General features: G+C 35.6%; 1 protein-coding gene across 2 annotated transcripts in view; it reads right to left on the reverse strand.

Annotated features, from left to right (window-relative positions):
- The window catches only part of AHCTF1 (AT-hook containing transcription factor 1), a 51,256-nt gene that overhangs the window by 21,731 nt on the left and 9,588 nt on the right, over positions 1-19,937 (reverse strand). The window contains exons 4-21 of one of the 2 annotated variants that reach the window (XM_081336173.1): positions 18,191-18,371; positions 16,484-16,691; positions 15,026-15,142; positions 13,579-13,663; positions 11,278-11,428; positions 8,321-8,453; positions 8,053-8,234; positions 6,738-6,799; positions 5,099-5,227; positions 4,681-4,771; positions 4,514-4,603; positions 4,216-4,356; positions 3,720-3,824; positions 2,974-3,067; positions 2,302-2,425; positions 2,012-2,068; positions 1,072-1,218; positions 450-634 (exon numbers count right to left, since the gene is read on the reverse strand). In XM_081336173.1, coding sequence (XP_081192299.1) covers positions 450-634; positions 1,072-1,218; positions 2,012-2,068; positions 2,302-2,425; positions 2,974-3,067; positions 3,720-3,824; positions 4,216-4,356; positions 4,514-4,603; positions 4,681-4,771; positions 5,099-5,227; positions 6,738-6,799; positions 8,053-8,234; positions 8,321-8,453; positions 11,278-11,428; positions 13,579-13,663; positions 15,026-15,142; positions 16,484-16,691; positions 18,191-18,371 — 2,282 coding nt within the window. Of the gene's footprint in view, positions 1-449; positions 635-1,071; positions 1,219-2,011; positions 2,069-2,301; positions 2,426-2,973; positions 3,068-3,719; positions 3,825-4,215; positions 4,357-4,513; positions 4,604-4,680; positions 4,772-5,098; positions 5,228-6,737; positions 6,800-8,052; positions 8,235-8,320; positions 8,454-10,208; positions 10,249-11,277; positions 11,429-13,578; positions 13,664-15,025; positions 15,143-16,483; positions 16,692-18,190; positions 18,372-19,937 lie in introns of those variants that run through there. The other variant, XM_081336174.1, reaches the window with a different exon arrangement.

A 19,937-nucleotide genomic window follows, 5' to 3' on the forward strand; every position in this document is an offset into this window, starting at 1 on the left:
GATTTGCCTCGTGTTTGGGGCCTAGCAAGGTATTCAAAAAACTTAAACACTTAACACATATTTCCCTTGCCTTGCAGCTAACAAAGCGAGAGAGAGCCTGTGGCCTAGGGGTTAAAACAACTGCTTAAGATGCAGTCGGCCCAGGTTCGAATCTCAGAAGGGTATGGCTGACCAATGAGAACAAATGAGTTTGAAATGGCCATATCAGCCTCCCTTTAATTCTTTGTTAGCAATCCAAAAAATTTACACAAATATGAGCTGTCACTGTTGTGACTACAGCCTGCAGATGGCCTTGGGTTAGGCTGAAACAGGAAATAAGATGTGCCCCGTGTTTGGGGCCTAGCAAGGTATTCAAAATACTTAACAAACACTTAACATATGTGTGTGTGTGGATCATTTTCCTTTATGAATTAAGCATAATGTTACAAAAGATAAAAGATGTGCTTTACCTGTTATATAGTAAGACAGTAAGGTGGAGTGCAACTTCAGTGCTATTTATCATTGACGGTTTCATCATGTGTATATATCGAAGGGCTCGCTTGTGCTCTCCTTGACACATCAAAGCTTGAATGATCCGCATGTGTTGCCAGGGCAATTTGATTGTAGCTGGATGAAACAGATAGGAGAGAGAATTCTGCAAAAGCGCAAGGTTATAATTAGAATAGAAATAAAAATTATATGAATAATCTAAACTAGTATTTTCTCCGGTGTGCGTGTATGTGTGTGTGTCTAGTACTTTGTACAGCTATTCCAAGTTTGTGTTATCCAGATTGCCATTTTTAATTTCTTCTTGTTGTGTATGTTGGCTGAGAGGTTTCTCTGCAGATCAGAGGGGGCGTGGTTTACTCATGCTGCCTGCATCCCACAGATAGAGCTTTGCCTGGGTTGCGTGGCCCGGTTTCTGGCCTGCTGCAGACCGGTGCCGGTCCGTGGACCGTGGGTTGGGAATCCTTGCTCTAGAGTACTTTACTGCACTTTCTCAAGAAGCACTGAATAAAGTTATATAAGCCAAGATGTAAAATATAAAATCCAATAATAAATAAAACAGTTGAATTACTACTTTATACTGACCTCATAGTCATTATGATCCAAACACCAAAAACCCTGAATTAGGTTAACCAGACCTATTGGAACTGCAAAGGCTGTTGGGAAAGAATCCACTGAAGTATCCGTTCTGTTTGGACAGGAATGCATGATATCCAGTAATAAATAAATTGTCTAATTAGCTTATTAAGGATAACTGAGAGTTGTTTCCTTTGAAACAACAGAACATTCCTATTTGATAAATATATTTTGCTACAATTTTATCTTGTAAAATCTCATTAACAATATTAAAACATATATAACTTCAATCTTTAATGTAAATGAATTCTGAAGCCACAATTCTGTCTTGCAAATGTAACTTAACAGTAGAAATTTTGAATTACTGAAATTAAGAAAGAACAACATACAAGTACTTTGGCCTCTCTGAAGCTTGGCATTAGGGGCCTGCAAAATACTTCATTTGAACTGTTCTGAGTCAAAACCATGACTATGACACACAAAAGACTGTTAAAAACATGTCAGAAGTGTCTTTAATTCAAAACAGATTTGTCCTGAGTTTAAAACAATTCTTGCTCTGCATAGAACAATGGTAATGTTTCATGATATTTTGTGATGTTTTATCTTTCAAAGGTACAATTTTTTTTTAAAAAAAAATCATCCATGTACTTTGCATAAACTGGATTAATTGTGCTCTTTTCTGGGCCTAAAGGATAATAGAAGTCTCAACTGGATATGCAAATGTGGAGAGACCCACAAAGTAGGAAGCAGATTTGTAAATAGCAAACTCCTCCCAGGTTCAATATTGTATTATTATTCAGACCAGTAATATCCATGTTTTCATTCATTTTAAGTGTTGGACAGAAATGATAATGGAAAGTGCTAATTTTTAAAAGAACATTTATATTTTAAAACTTGAAAATGAAATATGCGGCAGCCATTGTCATATTTTATGTTTCTGAAAGGATACAATTGCATGCTTGTAGAGTTCTTCAGTGTTTTCTAACAAGTAGAGATCAAGCAATGCCTATAATTAGAACACACACGCTAAGTCAATTATTGTAATTATTCAAATACAGCATATCTTTTACAAAATTCTTCATTACTGGCAATTTCCTGGACAAAGCCATGCACTTTTCAAACTTTCAGAAATTAGCCAGCTGGCTTTGTGCCTAAAGCAGGACTAGAATCCACAATCTCCCAGTTACTAGCCTACTGCCTTAAACCACTACCCAAAATTGGCTTATTCATGTTACTTACATGTAATGTGGGAGGGGGATACTTTCCAGTCCCCCCATCATCTTTCTGCCACAACTTCACAACTGAATCACCTAACTGGGAAATCATGCCATCAATCATCAAACAATCAGGGTTCCATTTGCCCCTATATAACAGGAAGGCAGGCATTTAATTTCCTATTGTTAAAAGCAAGTTTAAAAAGTCTATTTAGTAACAAATCATGCAATTCAAATTTTTCTTCCTTCAAAATTAATTCACAAAACCCCCAAAAACGTCAACCCAACAATAAAGCTAAGCAATTTAGGTAGAAGCATATGCAAAAGGGTAGTCTCTAAAATCACATTTTTTTTATTGAAAAGTGTGGCCAGTTATTTGCCACATGCTTTAATAAATCTCATCTAGAAAGACTTAACAATTTATAAAGGGCCCGCAGAAAACAAGATATTGCTCAGTTATATGAAATGAAGAAAGGCAGACACTGAACCACCCTCTGCGCCACAAAAAAGGAAATAAGTCATCTCAAATGCCAGCAAGAAAATGACTAGTGACATTTTCTCCCTATCCATTCTTGAGTTTTATAAACATGCACTGAATAACATTTTACATAAACTTTAGTGCCCTTCCCCCTGCAAGCTGCTCACAGCTGTTAAAATCCTTCCACTGAGACTTAACACACTTTAAAAAAACTCTTACCTTGATAAGCGTTCCAATTTTTGATGACAATTGATATAAAATCGTTGAATATGTTGGTAATTATAGAAAGATTTTGACAAATGCATGTCTTCCTCTGCATAAAAAAAATGAAAACTCATTTTAAAACGTATCAGGTGCAAAATAATCAGTACTCCTGATTAATCCTGTTAATATGTGAAAGCAGATTTTTTTTTACAACAGGTTCAAATTCAAGGATCATTCAATTTGCAGCTATTAGTTTTAGTCACTATCAAGAAAATAAAGATCCATCAAGGTGTTTTCAACATTCCATAAGTGAATGAAAGACTAATTGAACACTGCCTTCTTCATATATGTCCAGAGAAAGAGAACAAGTATTTGCTAAGAAAACTAGAAAATTTGTAGTTCCATGAAGAAAGAAAGAAAGAAAGAAAGAAAGAAAGAAAGAAAGAAAGAAAGAAAGAAAGAAAGAAAGAAAGAAAGAAAGAAAGATAGTCTAACAAAAGAAAATAAGTTTCTGTTTCCCATTCTTGCTTCTGGAAAATTGCTTACAAGCATAAACAGCTGCCTTTAGAAAAAGAGTACAGTTTCAGCAGTTCTTGAAGTAGATTCTTCTATGAGTTCTTAATGTGCATATTTGAAATCTAGAATTTCAAGAAATTAACTTTTTCAAAATGATGTTGATTTTTCCATAAGAAATAGATATATACTAGTAATAAAATAGGAAATAAGCTGTTACTGAAATAAGACAGCTGAAGGAGACCTACCTAAATTTTCTGGAAGGAGATTGGATCGACAGAACCAGATGACCACTTGTAAATATTGTGAAAGGAGACTGGTTACAACCTGTTTATTTGTTAGATCTGTAATGCCTAAAAAAATGAACACAGACTTGCTTTTTAAAAAAAGCTTCATCTAACCTTGAGAAAGTATGGGCAATAATTTGTCATCTTAAAGACAGAGGGATCATTTAGTTCATTCATGATTATATAGGTATTCTGGCTTTAATCCAAATATAGCCGCAAATAATCTGCACAGGATATAAAATTTCCTCTATACCAAGAATAAGATAACAAATCAAGCTTTCTTTTAAACTTTTCTGTATCGGATCTGGAGATCAAATCATCTTTTTTATTTTCTAATTCAAAAGAGAAAATGACCATACAAAAGTGGACATACAAATACATGAAGGAGAATGTAAGATTCCTATTTGTTAAAAGGTAATATACAATGGGCATCTTAAATTTGATGACATTTACATACCTTGTTCAGTCAGTTCTTGAGCTTCCATGATAAAATAGTTTAACACCATGTTAAGGTTGCTAAGAAGCAACTCACAGCGCTGGAGAGACTGTAGAGTCTGTGGATCAACGAAGTTAGATGACCCATCAAATAAGGGACCACCTTTAAAAAATAGAATTTTGACAACTTTAGTTAAGGCTCAGAATTCAACATGTTTTTATTCAATATAATTAATCAAATAATTACGCCCAATTACCGAATAATTTCTGTAAATGATAACTTGATAGACCACTGTTTCAAAACACATTATATTACTTACAGAGACGAATGAAGTCTTCTTTTGTTTTAACAACTTTACTCCATGCCCATTCGAGAATAAAACGCAAGTTGGGTGCAGAATCTGGTTGCTCTTCAAAAAAACAAAAAGCATAAATTATAGAAGTTATTTAACAAAATAATTTTATTGAACAACAAGGTTACGTTTACCTTCAGCAGTCCACTGTTTGATGCAGCTAGTGAGGAGCCCCAAAGAACTTGTCTGGATAGCAGTTGATAACACAGCTTCAAACTGCTCTTCCTAAAAAAAAAATCAAAAAGAAAGCAAGATGCACTTTCTCAGCATTTCATGGCATCAGTGATTCACAATTTCAGCATTAAAAATGTAATCCAGCTGTAGCTGCATAGCATCTGACATGCTGGATCCAGCTAGGAATATGGACACACTGGGTCTGCTCACAGTCTGGAATCAGTAATTGTAGCTTCAAAGTTTTCTGGGGTTTGCCAACTTTTATAGTCAATTTATTCCCTCTTTCGCAAAGATAGCCATGCCAATCACCAATTTACTAAAATTTAAGAATCAAGTAACATAACTGCATTTTCAATCATATCTTCATCATAAACTCACCTGGCTCAGACTTGTTGGCTGTATATCAATAAATCTTGGAGACAGTAAACCAGCAATAAGGCATCTATTATAACCCTCAGGAATAGTTTCACTTAATGAACAGCCAGAATTTTTTAAGAAATGCAATGTCTGCAATTAATCAAATAATTTTGCATTAGGACAAACTGTATGTAGAACACTGAAAAATCACTACATTTTAAATTAAACAATTCTTGTAAAAATAAAGGCATATAAATTATTGTCTGCCTTTCATATTCTCTATACCAGGCAAAGAAGCTATAAAGAAATAAATGTAACTGTGTTTGGTATAGGCAGGATAGTAGAAATCAAGACCCAGTAACTTGGACAGATTCACTTGCAAGGCTTTGTGCTGCTCAAGTGCCTCTGAAAAACTGTACTGTGGTACAAAAAGTCATAAATGTTTAAGAATTACTTTTTAAATGATTCCAAATACATGGTAGTCCATGACTTATGACTGCTCACTTAGTGATTGTTCAAAGTTCTGACAAAGTTCTGAGTATTTACGATCTGATTTGAAGTTCTGACAGTTGCCCCTCCCCACAGTCAAATGGCCACACTTTGGGTGCTCAGCAACCAGGCCACATTTCTGGTCACTTGCATCATCCTGCAGTCCCAGGATGTTTTTACAACCGTTTTGTTAAAAACTGGCATTTACTTCCAATTTTTGGTAAAACTGTGCCCATAATGAGCCATCAGTTAACAACTGTGATGCTTCAATTAATGACTATTGCAAGAAAAAACTGTAAGACTAGATCAGTCAAGTGACTGACCCATTTCACAACTGTTATGATTTACAATCATGAAGGGCAGGCTCCGCTGTGGTCGTAATTCAAGGACTACCTGTACCTGTTTAGAAAATATGTGAAATCTTTAAAAATGGGAACGTAAACATTTTTAAAGGGAGTGGTAGGTTCTGGTCTCAGCAAATGAAAGGTGTAAGCAGGCATACAGAAATCATAACTTTTGCATTGCCAGCTCCAGGGTTCTGTTTTCCCATATCAGCCAAGTGTTGATCCAATTGGTTAAGACAGGAACTGACATACCCGTTTTCACCTGAGAGAATGACCTAGCTGGCTTCCTTGCCTTATGGTAGAACTAGAATTCAGTCGCCTAGTTTCTGGCCTGATGCCTTAACCCAGACATGTCAAACACAAGGCCCGGGGGCCAGATCTGGCCCGCGAAATGGTTTCATGTGGCCCGCAAAGCCATCTTGGAAACAGTGAGGGAATGGCCCCCATTGCCTTGGCCCTAGCCCAGAGACCCTCCTTCTGCCAGAGATCCTCAGATCTGTCCTACTCCTGCCCAGGCCCCCATAGGCACCCTTGATGCGAACAATGTAGAGCTGGCCACGCCCACCCTGGCCATACTCACCCGGCCCCAACCACAATGCTGATGCGGCCCTCAATGAAATTGAGTTTGACACCCCTGCCTTAACCACTAGACCAAACTGGTTCTGCAGTTAGAACCAAAATCAATGACTAACTATTAAACCACTAGATATATATATTTTTAAGCAGAAATAAAGTTTCCAAAGTAAAGCCGATCCACGTTTATGAATTGAAAAAGATAAGAAAATAAATAGAATGCCATAATACAGCAGTAAACAAATAATACTTACATCTTTTTGAAATCCTGTGCAAGACATATGAACTATTCCACAATTCAGTAAACAAGTGGCATCTGTGGAATAGAGTTCTTCATTAGAATAATGAGGGGCAAAATGACTGATATTATAATGAAAGCAAAGCTTTCCAGCAATTTTATTTCATACATTGGGGCACTGATGCAGAGACGATAATTGTATAAGAGGATGAATTAAACTCCCTCAATCTATATCCAGGTCTCTGTCCAAATCAATGGACAATAATTTAATTCAATGAATCAGTCTGACTCCTGAAATACGTTTGATAATTTTAAAACCAAGCCAGGAATAATGACAGCTCTCCAGTATGCTACTACTTTGACAGTATTGATTTAGTCTAGTACTAATCAACTTCTGGCCCCTGTACAATAGAAGCAGGAGGAAAGTTTGCAAAAGCAACGGTTATGGACACAACAAAATAAAGTACAAGAAAGGGCACCGGCTTAAAGATAAAAGAAGAGAGTAGCTTTTCCAATACTAATGTTTGCCCACACCCAAATCCCAACATTTAATTGTAAAATTAAATGGTACTCCCTGAAACAGAGCATAACAAGTAATATACGTAGTTGATATTAAACATTAAGCAAGCATCATAGGAAAGAATTATACTTTTTATCACTAGCACTAACCAAAGGAGACGCTAGGAGATTAATATTTTATATCAAAATGCAGCAATGTACATTCCATATACAGATAGTCCTTGACTTACAACCACAATTGAGCCCAAAATTTCAGTTGCTAAGCAAGTCAGTGAAGTGAGTTTTGCCCCATTTTATGATCTTTCTTGCTACAATTCTCAAATGAATCGTTGCAGTTGTTAAGTTAGTAACCCGGTTGTTAAGTGAATCTGGCTTCCCCATTGGCTTTGCTTGTCAGAAGGTCGCAAAAGGTGGCCACATGACTCCAGGACATTGCCACTGTTGTAAGTACATGCCAAGTGTCAAGACTCCCAATTCTGATCATGTGACCACAGAGTTGCTACAACAGTCATGTGACAAATGCTCATATATCACTTTTTCAGGCTGTTGTAACCTCAAACTGTCACTAAGCAAATGATTGTAAGTTGAGGACTATCTGTATTAAGAATAAATCTGAGCTTCACACAGTACTTTTCCTGCACTGACATACACATTACTGCTTGACCTATTGCAGCAGAACGTGCATTATTCTTATTAGATTTTTATCCCACTTTTTCGGACCTGGAAAGGCCATCACAACAATATTTCAAAAGTATATGGTGGGTGCAATAACTTCAAAATGCTCCCGTAAAAGCAGTTGATAATACACTTACCAAAATTGTAAGTGCTTGGGTTAAAAAACTGTTCAGGTGGAGGATATGAAGGAGGCACTCCCCGAGTAAAGCTTCGTTCATGTACCAAGACATCCAAAATATGATTCGGAGAGGTGATGCTCCCCACAGCATCCAAAGACCATAATGCAAAATATGGACAATTGTGTAAAAATTCCCCTGGCCTTAAGAAAACAAAGAAGAAGTAAATCTGACAGTATTAACATCTATTCTTTCTGAAATTTTGTGGTAAGAAGAGACTATCACTTACCTTAATGAATCTGGCATCTGAGCATGATACCAGCGATTTATATCAAAAATACCTAAGTAGGTAGATGGCTTGCCTTGACCATAGGTATTCACTTGCCAGGTAAAGACAGATACACTTGTATCAGGTGACATGACTGGGTCAAAAAAAAAAAGGCGATGGAATTACTATAAAAGGCAGGTACAAATTATATCAATACAATTCTATGGAATAGATTTACATATCTCAAGAGGTACCCATGCAACATAGCAAAATACTTGGCTATGTACAATCTCTGAATATCTTGCAGTCCTAATTTATTAAGCTACTTAGTTCAATCCAAGCTAAGAGTCCATGAATATAAGTGCATTTGATATTTGCTCTTAGCCATCTTTCTTTGCTAAAGCTAAAAAAAATCCTATACTAAACTAAACCAAACTAAACTAAATACTTTTAAAACAATCAAATACAGATTAGATATTGGTGTTAGAGAAAATTAGTAAAGGTAAAGGTTCCCCCGCACATGCGTGCTAGTCGTTTCCAACTCTAGGGGCCGGTGCTCATCTCCGTTTCAAAGCCAAAGAGCCAGCGCCTGTCCGAGGACGTCTCCGTGGTCATGTGGCTGGCATGACTGGATGCCAAAGGCGCACGGAACACTGTTTACCTTCCCACCGTAGTGGTCCCTATTTTTCTACTTGCATTTTTACGTGCTTTCGAACTGCTAGGTTGGCAGAAGCTGGGACGAGTAACAGGCGCTCACTCTCTTACGCGGCACTCGGGATTTGACCCGCCAAATTGCCGACCTTCTGATCGACAGGCTTAGCGTCCTAACCGACTGAGCCACCACGTCCCTTTAGAGAAAATTACCAATGACCTAATATTGTAGTTCAGCTCGCTGTCAGCTAGGGTGAGTGCTACCCATTTAACCTCTTCATACAATAATTCGTTCACAAACAGAATAAGGCCAATGATCTATTTCTATTTCACTGTTTAAGCCAATTAACCAACTATCCACTATTTAAACCAATTCGGCCAAGTGCTTCTGTAGCACTAACTACAAGCTAATGGAAGAATTGTTTCCTGGTGGAAGGAATTATGCCTGAGAAACACTCCATATTTATGAAATATTGTAGTTAATTCTGTACCTACTACTCTCTGATTAAACTCATAATTGTATAATCCTTCACCAAAAATCTACATAACCAGAAATATTTATTTTTCTCAAAGATGGTTATTTCATTTAAGGTGGCAAAAAGTGATAGAAACTTCCATCCTCTTCACGACCTCTTTTCTTTGCTACCTTCTGGGAGGAGGCTTCGTGGTATCCGTAACAGAACATCCAGATTCAGCCATAGTTTCATTCCATACAGCATTAACCTTGTGAACTCTCAGGCTTCCTCCTTCCGTTATATATTCAAGATGGACAGTATTTAATATGTATTTGTTATGTATATGTAGGAATGTGGGTCTATGTACATATGTTGTATATAGTATGGCTAGGTGTGTGTCATGTATGTGTTTCACTTTGAGAGCGGGCAACTAAATTTCATTTTTGATGTGTGCCGTTGTGCCCACAGTAAAAAAATGACAATAAAGGTTATCTTATCTTATCTTTTAAAAAAAGATACCTTTGATATTTGCAGCAAAAAAACCCCTAAAGTCAATTTCCAGTTACCTTTTCATGTGAAGAGCAGCTGGTTATACAGGCTGTAATTTATTTAATCTTTGGCAAATATTAGTCTATCCTTATAAATTAAATTTAACGATTAATGCTTAAAAGCAAACAACCATCAAAACTGAATGATAAAATGCTATTACATCACTGTGTAAAACAAAAAAATTGCTCTAAATATCACTTTTGAAATGTATACAGCTGTGACCATCTGAAGCTTTTTGTTTATTCAATGATTACCATGTGAAAGGAGATTTTGATTCATAGACCATATATTGTACACCATGCAAGGCCTCTAGTCGGGAAACATCTTCTATCCTTGAAGAACCATTTTACACCTCAGATTATGTCTCCTCAATCACTTTATGGTTGGAAAGACTTGGCGATCTAATAGTAATAATACAGTTTAATCTAATAATAATCTAATCTATACTATTTCCAGACTAGTGCACAAAAGGACATGGGTGAATGTGATAACACACAGAGTGAAAGCAAAAATATTGTACCACCCACCATATCTAGACACTCCCTCAAGGCACTAATGCAATTCTCAAGCCCATTACTCTGATGTTCCCGTGGCTAAAATGTGTAACAGAACTCTACTAAGTATTCTTGGAAAATATAGATTTATGTGACTTATTGATCTGATGAAAGTGCAGCTACATCTATCATTCTAGTCTCTAACTGCTAAAGCCAGAAATAGCTCCCTTGCTCAGAGCTAAATATGTCATTCTGCTTGATAATGCAATAAAAACCCTAATTCTGTTCCTCTGCCCATTCTCCACACCAGCTCTGGGGGTTTAACATTGGAACACAATGCCATACAGGAAGAACAATAGGATGCTCAACTGAGCAAATAGAAGGGCAATTAGAAGGGAACAACTTGCCTCCAGAAGTTGTGAATGCTCCAACACTGGAAGTTTTTAAGAGACTGGACAGCCATTTGTCTGAAATGGTATAGGGTTTCCTGCCTAAGCAGGGGGTTGGACTAGAGGACCTCCAAGGTACCTTCCAACTCTGTTATTCTATTCTATTCATTTATATTAGATATAAATTTGTATGTCTATGTGAATGCACACATACGTTTCAGTGATTTTTTTATTAAATACTAATTCTAGTATAGATTTATAGGACTTCACAAAATGTATCTGGGTTGTTCGTAATTGAAATATATACCACAAATTATTACTAAGAATTAAACAGGACATAAAAAAACAATCAACATTTATGCAGAAACAAAGTGTATCGTTCAGGCATAAGTCTGACATAACAAGTTCTCATTATTAGCTGTGAAGTGTACAATACTAACCTTCATTAATACTATCTTCTCTGTCAACATGGCTTCGAAATTTTTCTATAGCTTGACAACCAATTAATTTGATATTGCTAGGCTGTCCTCTCAAAGAGGAAACTCCCCCTGCGAGGTCCAGACTGTATCTTTCTTCACAGTATTCCAAACCCTGGAAAAATATTGCATCAAGTCAATGTATCTGATCAAGAATGTGAGAACTTCAATTCTCAATAACTAATGCTTAACATCTTGGTTATTACTTGGAAAACACTTTTCAGTTATGATAAAAATTCTTTTGGTCTTTAAAGTATTATCTGAATGGCAACTTTTCATCAATGGCATTGACAGTTTTAAGACACCATTAATCAATGGTATTGACAATTTTTAAGAATGAAGTGAAAGATAAAGAACAACTGTGTCCATACTGAACCCTGCTTAACTGTCATGAATGTTCAGTAATACAGAAGTGGCAATGCTTCTTTAAGTAAAAATGTAAAAAACCTATTAGAACTACTTTGAGGATATATGTGTGTCTTCTCCCAGGATGCGAAACTTTGATTCTAAATTACTTTCCACAAAGTTAGAACAATGAAATGGCAGGTCACATATTCCCAGTAGGTCACAGGCCAATATACCTCTTGATATTAACTACCAAAGTTATTTTAAATGAGGAAATACTGTTGGTTTTTTTTTTAATCAGTCACCATTTTATTGTTAGTAGCAGATTTTTTTTAAAAAAAGAGCAATTTATTTTTGTTTTCTAATAGTTTAAAATGCTTTAAAACATCATTACTGCACAAATCACCTCTCTGTGTTTATTGTAAAAGTAAATAACCAAGCTGAAAAATGTGCAATCCAGTAGGCCAGACATTGTCAAACTCGTGACGTCATGCAACATATCAGAACTTTTTCCCCATTGCTGGCAATGGGGTGGGCGCAATTTCCTTGTGACACGTCCGGCCTCTGAGCCGGCAGTTTGATAGCCCTGCCGTAGGCAATTCACATATCAATCCAGTTGGTAAGCAAAAAGGTGGCTGTGACATTTCAGCACCTATGATGAATCTAGTTCAATGTTAGGTAATTTATACATGAGCTATTAAGTACATGAATATAATTCAAAATCAGGTCTGTTCTTCTGTTTAAATTAAACAACTTTTGAAAAGGAAAGACAGGAAATTGAATTTATGAAAAAAATAAGTATGTTAAGTATGCAGTTAACCCTGGAAGGAAGTGTATACGTGACATTTTTTCTAAGCCTCTCAGAATGTTTGAGGCTTGTTCTTTCTAAAAAAAGTTTATCAATTATTACTGATAAACCATTAAAATATCTGCTTAAAAATATAACTCAAAACGAAGTTCAAGTGATTTTGTGGTTTTGCATTAAGCACCAGAGACTAAAATAAATGCTCTGAAATTTATATACAGAATGATCTGATCACAGCTACCCAATATTAAGGATAATTTCATTTTTTTAGTTCTTTTAAACAAACTACTGGAATTGTTTCTATTTCCTTCTCACATGGACCTCAGGTCTGAGAGCTCCTCATTTACAGTCCCACTTTCAAGTTATTATGCTAATGATCCCCAGAAAAATGCTGTGTAAGGTTAAGAGAATCTATCAGAGATTGGGCAATTACAAATGTTGCTCCAAGTTGCTTTCCCTGCATCTCATAAAGACTATGGAACACCTTGATGTAATCTGGATGTCTGCTGGATATACAAAAAATATGAAGATGATGGCTGAACTGCACAACTGAAATCACACCACCTTTTTGTTGCATGTATGGGCCATGGCTTCTATCACACAACCACGGCAATCAATCTTTTTTTTGGGGGGGGGGGGAATTGATGCCTCTGTGTCTGAATCCCATTTACACCCAAATACGTTATTTACCTTCTGATAAAGTGAATAATTTTAAATCTGTGGCAGGAAATGGCCCATAATTACATTATATCCTTTTATTACTCTTTTTCTCGATTTTAACAATGAACAAGTATAAAAACTCAATATGTACTTAACAATACAAGTACAAAACTCAACATGTTAACAATTGAGAAGAAACTTCTGAATGCAAACATATGTGCACATGAAATTAAAAATGTCTTAATACTGTCTAAAATGTGTAGAATTATCTCAATAGCCATGGTAAACACAGGTTCAGCATATACTTCTCCTACAGAAAGACGCCAGATTATCTTAAAATCTAAATTAAATAAAAGCAAGCAAACTAGCAGCCCATTTGTAGTGGTAAGATTAATGCTGTAATAGGTTCTAATACACTTCACTTCAGTACTTAAAATTTAAACATAATACTTTACCTCATATATGATTTGTCCTGATGCCAACCGCCTTCTGTCACTGAAAGCCAACTGCAGCAAATGTAAACTAAGAATATCTCCTTCACTAAAATGAAATATCAAGACTATAATAAAGAATACAGGCATCTCAATTATTTGTTATATAAGGCAGATAGTAAAGTAAGCACAGCTGTATAGTAAACCACAGAGAGGATAACTTGTGACCCTAGGGAACTTTTGTTATGGCTCTAGGGTTTACATGGGAGGCCTTATTTTACAACTGTTTGAGGTGTGAAGCCAATGAAAACATTACTGTAATCTTAAAGCAGTCTTTTATACAATTGAAAGATAAAGAAAGCTATAACTCAACTGGGGAAAAAAACATCCTGGCAAAATAAACCAAAATTTTAGCCCTGTGCATGACAACCATACTACTGCGAAAGACTCTTCTGCCAACAGTTCAAAATACTTCCTATCCCTCATCTAACAGATATCGCTGATGGTGGTGCAATGGTTAGAATGCAGTATTGCAGGCTAATTCTATTGACTACTGACTGCCAGCAGTTTGATCCTGACCAGCTCAAAGTTGACTCAGCCTTCCATCCTTCTGAGGTCGGTAAAATGAGGACGAGATTGTTGGGGGCAATATGCTGACTCTGTAAACCACTTACGGCTGTAAACCACTGTGAAGCGGTATATAAGTCTAAGTGCTATTGCTATCACTAGGTTGTCATTCCTACTTCAGATGTAGAAGCTCGATCAATTGCACAAAAATCAAATTACCCCTATTTGTTTCAATGACTGATCTTCATGATCTCGCTTGCTTAATCACCAGGATCTATGCCATTGAAATGATCGTGAAATGATGATGAAATTATATTCGTATATTAAGAAAAACTGCAGGCACCTTCACGTTTCTACAGAACACATACTAAAATTCACTGTCATTTCTACTGGGCACCTCAAACCAAGATAAAGTTTTAAGAGGCACATCAGAACAAATCCCCTTTTCCTAGATGAAATGAAGAAATTCTCAATAAGAATGAAGTTTCTCCAGTCTAAAAGTATCTATCAATAGGATCAGTGTAGAACTAGCCTTTTTCGTTCCTTCAACTCTTCATACTGCTTCCCAACACAGGAAGGGAAAAGCACAAGGGATAGGGATTCCTGAAATCCCCTTTTTACTCTCCTGTCACTTATTTTCCATAAGTACACATATACTATTTCAATACCCAAGTAGCAAAAATGAAGACTTTTTAGGAGTAGATAATTGCCAAGATCCTAATTTTGGATTTACATTTCAGATTTTTTGTTTTGAAACAGATAAAGCTGCATACCTAGAGTCTGGTAAAACACCTCTCTCCAATGAATCAATTACTTGTTGGAGTGTAGCAATACAAGTTAAATCATGATTTGAACACATTTTTAGAATCTACAATCATCAGAATAGCCAAACTGCTTCACCCACCTTTCTTGTGTTGATTGGACAGCCCACAAGTAGCAACAATTGCGAGGATCATTTTCAGGTTCTTGAAAAGTAACAGCATATACAGGAACTCTCCCTCCCTCTAACTGGAAATGGTATCTGAATATTAGAGGTAGGATTGAAGACATGGGAAATGGATAAACATTTTAAAATAATTCTCTAATTTACAGGACACTGTATTATTTTGGCATATTTCCTAAATATTTATTGTTTTATAATGGATGGAAATTCAGTAATCATACTTTAATTCAATATTCAGTTATATAATCAACATGGAAATTAGGGGAAATATGGTATTTTGGGTAATGTATAATCTACATTGCAGCATTCTATAATATAGACTAACAAAACTCTGCTGTCTGAATTAAAGGATGGATTATATGGAACTGTTTCAAAACTTACAGAAACGAAAGTATTAAGTATAGCCATATCATTAATCCTAATTATAACATATGCATAACAAAATGGCATATGTTGGATGCATTTTTCATTTGAGTATCAATATTTTTTCCTAAACTGTAAGCTAGCAGCTGAAGTTATTTGATTCACTGAATATATTGGAATTAATCTAAGGAACCGTTCTGTTGTGAAAAGGCTGGAACTTCACAACTAAATATGGTTTTTGCAAATTTCCCCCTTTATCTGCAGTATCAGGCACCATGTTCTGTATTTTTAATTCTCCAGGACGAAACTCCAATGCTCTAGAGCAGGAGTCTTCAAACTTGGCCCTTTTATGACTTGTGGACTTCAACTCCCAGAATTCCTCAGCCAGCGTGCCTGCCTGAGGAATTCTGGGAGTTGAAGTCCACAAGTCATAAAAGGGCCAAGTTTGAAGACCCCTGCTCTAGAGGATTGAAGAATCAATAGCAATTGCTTCATCCCATCCTTTCTCTAGAAAGTGAATCTCATAAATGGACCTACAATGGTGAGAACTTTCAAGCTAAGTTAACATCACTTTTCACATCTCTTCCAAATTGCTGCACATGTGTTATGTAATACAGGGGTCCCCAACCCCGTCCATGGACCGGCACCAGACTATGGCATGCCAGAAACTGGTCTGCACAAACAAGCAAAGCCCCATCCGGGGCATGCAGACAGTACATGAAATCACAAACCCTCCAGTCCACGGAAAAATCTCTCTCCATGGAACTAGTCCTTGGTACCCAAAAGGTTGGGGACCTCTTGATGTAATATATTGATGTAATTGACCTCTTGATGTAATATAACTCACACTAGTTCTAGCTGACAGGACCAATAGTGAGAATCAGTGGAAATGCAATCCAACAGCTGGAGAGCTATACATTGGTCCTTTTAGTAAGGGGACAAATATATCCAGAATATGCATCTCAAAAATATATACAGATTTCAATGATCAGCATATTAGCATGTTTCCTTTTCAATTTATTTCATTAAGTGACATACCATTTTTCATATACTTACTCTTTTTTCAAGCTTTTCATATTCCACAGTGAAAGATAGCCATCAGAAAATCCCACAACTAACTGGTTGCTTCTTTGTATGTATGAGAGAGTGGTCACAGCAGTTCCTGATGGGTTCAGTAACTGGAAACAGAGATGTCGGCCTTTCCTTATTACAGCTTCCCTTACTTGTGGGATTTCAGAAGGGATTCCAGTGATAACTTCTAGATCTGTATGTATGGCAGTACATAACAAGTTCATATTGCCTTATTTAAAAGCTGCTTACCTAAAAAAACTGCTCACAGAATAAAGTAGCTTAGGCACACAATTAAGTAAGACTGACTAATGATACAGATTGGTTTTGTTAATCTCTTTTCATTTTAAATATTTTATATCAATAGAAGAGAATGTAGCTCATGGTTAAACTGTGACGTCCCTGGTGCTCTCTGAGCTTGGCTGTTTGCTTGCAGATGTTTCATTACCTGTCCAGGTATCATCATCACAATGTTATCTAGTCCGGTAATAAAATGTCTGCAATCGAACAATCAAGCTTAGAGAGCACCAAGGACCCCACAACTATTCTTGTCTCTATTCATTTGAACTGTGTGCATTCATTAGTTCATTCCTTTCTCTATAAAACGAAGAGGAAATGCAACTATGTGATTTTGTTAACCTTATAGATAATCAGAGCAAATACCTGCGGCAATCCAATGCTTAACTTAAATAAAGCTTTGAAATAATTTCACTGTTATGTTTCTTTTCTGCATGCAATTTTTCAGTAATCTGTTGAGGCTAACTAGGGCTTTCCAATAGGTTGTTTCATTGTTCTTTTTCCCTATCAATGCCATATACAGATTAGTCTATTTCTTGAGTATAATTTAATGCTTCCAATGCCAAACAGCTAAAAATGAACAGATCAATAAATGTTTGGTTATTTCACTCAAAACATACCCTTATTTTATTATAAAGCCAAATTAATAGTTGCTTTCATTTTTAGTTTTTTAAAATTTCCTGAACATGGAAGGTCCTGAAAAGATGACTACAGGAATCAACGTATAGTATCTTATTTTAAGTTTTATACAGATACATATCACAATCTGGAGGTTCATAATAAAACAAATAAAGAGTATTTTGTCTTTTGGACATTATTTTGAGGATGTGATAAAGAACAAGAGCAGTCCAGATTTTGGTCTATATTAGCAGAGTTTTCTATTTAATAAATCCATATATGGATTCAGTAGCTTCACCCAAATGTAGGGTGATGAGGCATGATATTCAGAAGTAGTAATAAATAACAGCAAGTTAGTAAGCTGAAAGTTCCTAGATCTCTTAGTATGTGTTCCTCTTAGTATGTGTTCCTACTAATCACATTTTCATATGATTTAATACCACACGTAGGTTAGATGTACATCACATTAATAATCTACATCGCTACTCTATTGCAGATAAATCTGAAAGCACAGTATTTCTAGCTCAGTAAATTATTGTAGAAAAAATATTGCTCCATCATCTCCTGCTGCTGTGAACTTGTATTTCTCTATCTTAATCAAGTATAAATATTATAGGTTAATAGACCAATGGCAGTCATCTTCCCAAATACCAGTGATGAGAATTTAAATTAGTATTCTGATTTTAGTTTTGTAAATTATATTCTCATATGATCTAGAAAACCTAACTCCTCTTTATTAACTAGAAATCAGTATAACAGATAAAATGGAATATCATTTACCAGAAGCTTCTATTTCATTCTGGTTACATGATAAGTCATCCAAGCAAAGATCTATCAAGAGGACATGACCAACGTCAGTAACCACCACAGCCACACCAAACAGCCATCTGAGACACTGATGCAAGTGCTGAGTTGTCAAGCTGGCTCCTCCATGGTTTATAATTGGTTCAATGGCAGTGACCTAAAAAAGCATATTAGTTAAGAAGTTGGACAACCTATAGGATAAACACATGAACAATCAATGTCACATTGGGATTTATAATTGTCATTTCTGAATCATCGAAATCCAGTCAATATCCAAATAACTTCTACCACAGTTTAATATAGTATTTCATAAAAGCTATTTTTGCTGGCTAAGACATAATACTAATACGATCAATTTCTCTTTAAATGCAAAGAGTGCAATTTTGTCATATGGCCACTAAAACATCAGAAAATTTTCATTAATTTTTTTATGTTTGGCATTCCATGGTTAATTATTGTTCCAAAATAGTTACATAGAAGACTTTCATCTATCATTTATTTCTGTAAGCGCTCATAAGTAAACCATTAATTTATCCTTTGAATGTTATGAATCATGCAATATACTTTTTCCAGGATGACAAGCGGCAAAGAAACTTGCTCAGAATACCCAAACTTAAATTTTGAAATCAATGAGATTCGATGCATTGCCAAAAGAAATCACTAAGCCTCATAAACAGAACACAAATGTCCATTGAAAACAACTCTTCATATAATGCCATCCAAACCCTGTTTGAATTTGAACAACTGGATTAATCCCTTTTGAAAATTATTCTTTTAAAGTACTCGAATACTGAATTCCCTTTAAGGATTGGATCTGCTTTCTTAAAAAACATTTTAGTCAGGATACCTCTGTACACACTGCTTTCAAATATTACATAATATTAGAATTTATTTTCTTATCTAAATCAGAAATGAGTGATTCCTCATTCTTTTGCTTCTCCCTCACTTTAGAAACTGAAGTGTAGATGACCTACTAAACCATCACACTTTATTTCTGATTTTAACTAAATATAACACTGAAGACAATTCTAGTCAAATTCAATATTTATTTTAAATTTGTATCTAAGTAAAGTGGGCAGAAATACTAAAGAAATAGTAAAAACTGAAAAAAATCAGAAGAATGTTTTCTGATTATTGGCATACAAATAAGATTATTTAAAACAAAAAAACATAATAAAGTAGCAGCATATTGGCTGCATCTACACCAAAAGCTTGACAGAGAACTATCCACAGAGTTTTCACTGAATTCTTGAAATGTTTCTCCTGAAAGTCAGATTACTCTTAAAAAAACAGCACAGATATTGCTACAGAAACTACTATTCCTACGTCCAATTTTGGCCAATTCTATTCATCAGCAGATCCCCTACCCAAACTCATGCTACTGCAGTCAGAAGCTGCCCAAGGTAGGAAAGAATAAAAAAAAATTACAACCATGATTGCTTATTATAATCTGTGCAAATTCAGATGCATTTGGCAATACATTTGAAACAAATGTAAAGTAGAAAGAAAAACAAGGGTAACTTTAACTACATATGTATTATTTTACTATGACCAAACTATAAATTTAGTTGTGGCAAAATGATAAAATGTTCTTGCACAGATGAGAAGACAAATATGTGAATTTTTGTTTCTCTTTGTTTCTTCTTATATATTACATAAAAATCATATATTACATAAAAATCATCAACAGTGTATTTCTTCATTTACTAGTAGCTCAGCCTGC

Source organism: Vipera berus (genome assembly GCF_964194415.1).
Source record: "Vipera berus genome assembly, chromosome: 1".
Lineage (NCBI taxonomy): Eukaryota > Metazoa > Chordata > Lepidosauria > Squamata > Viperidae > Vipera > Vipera berus.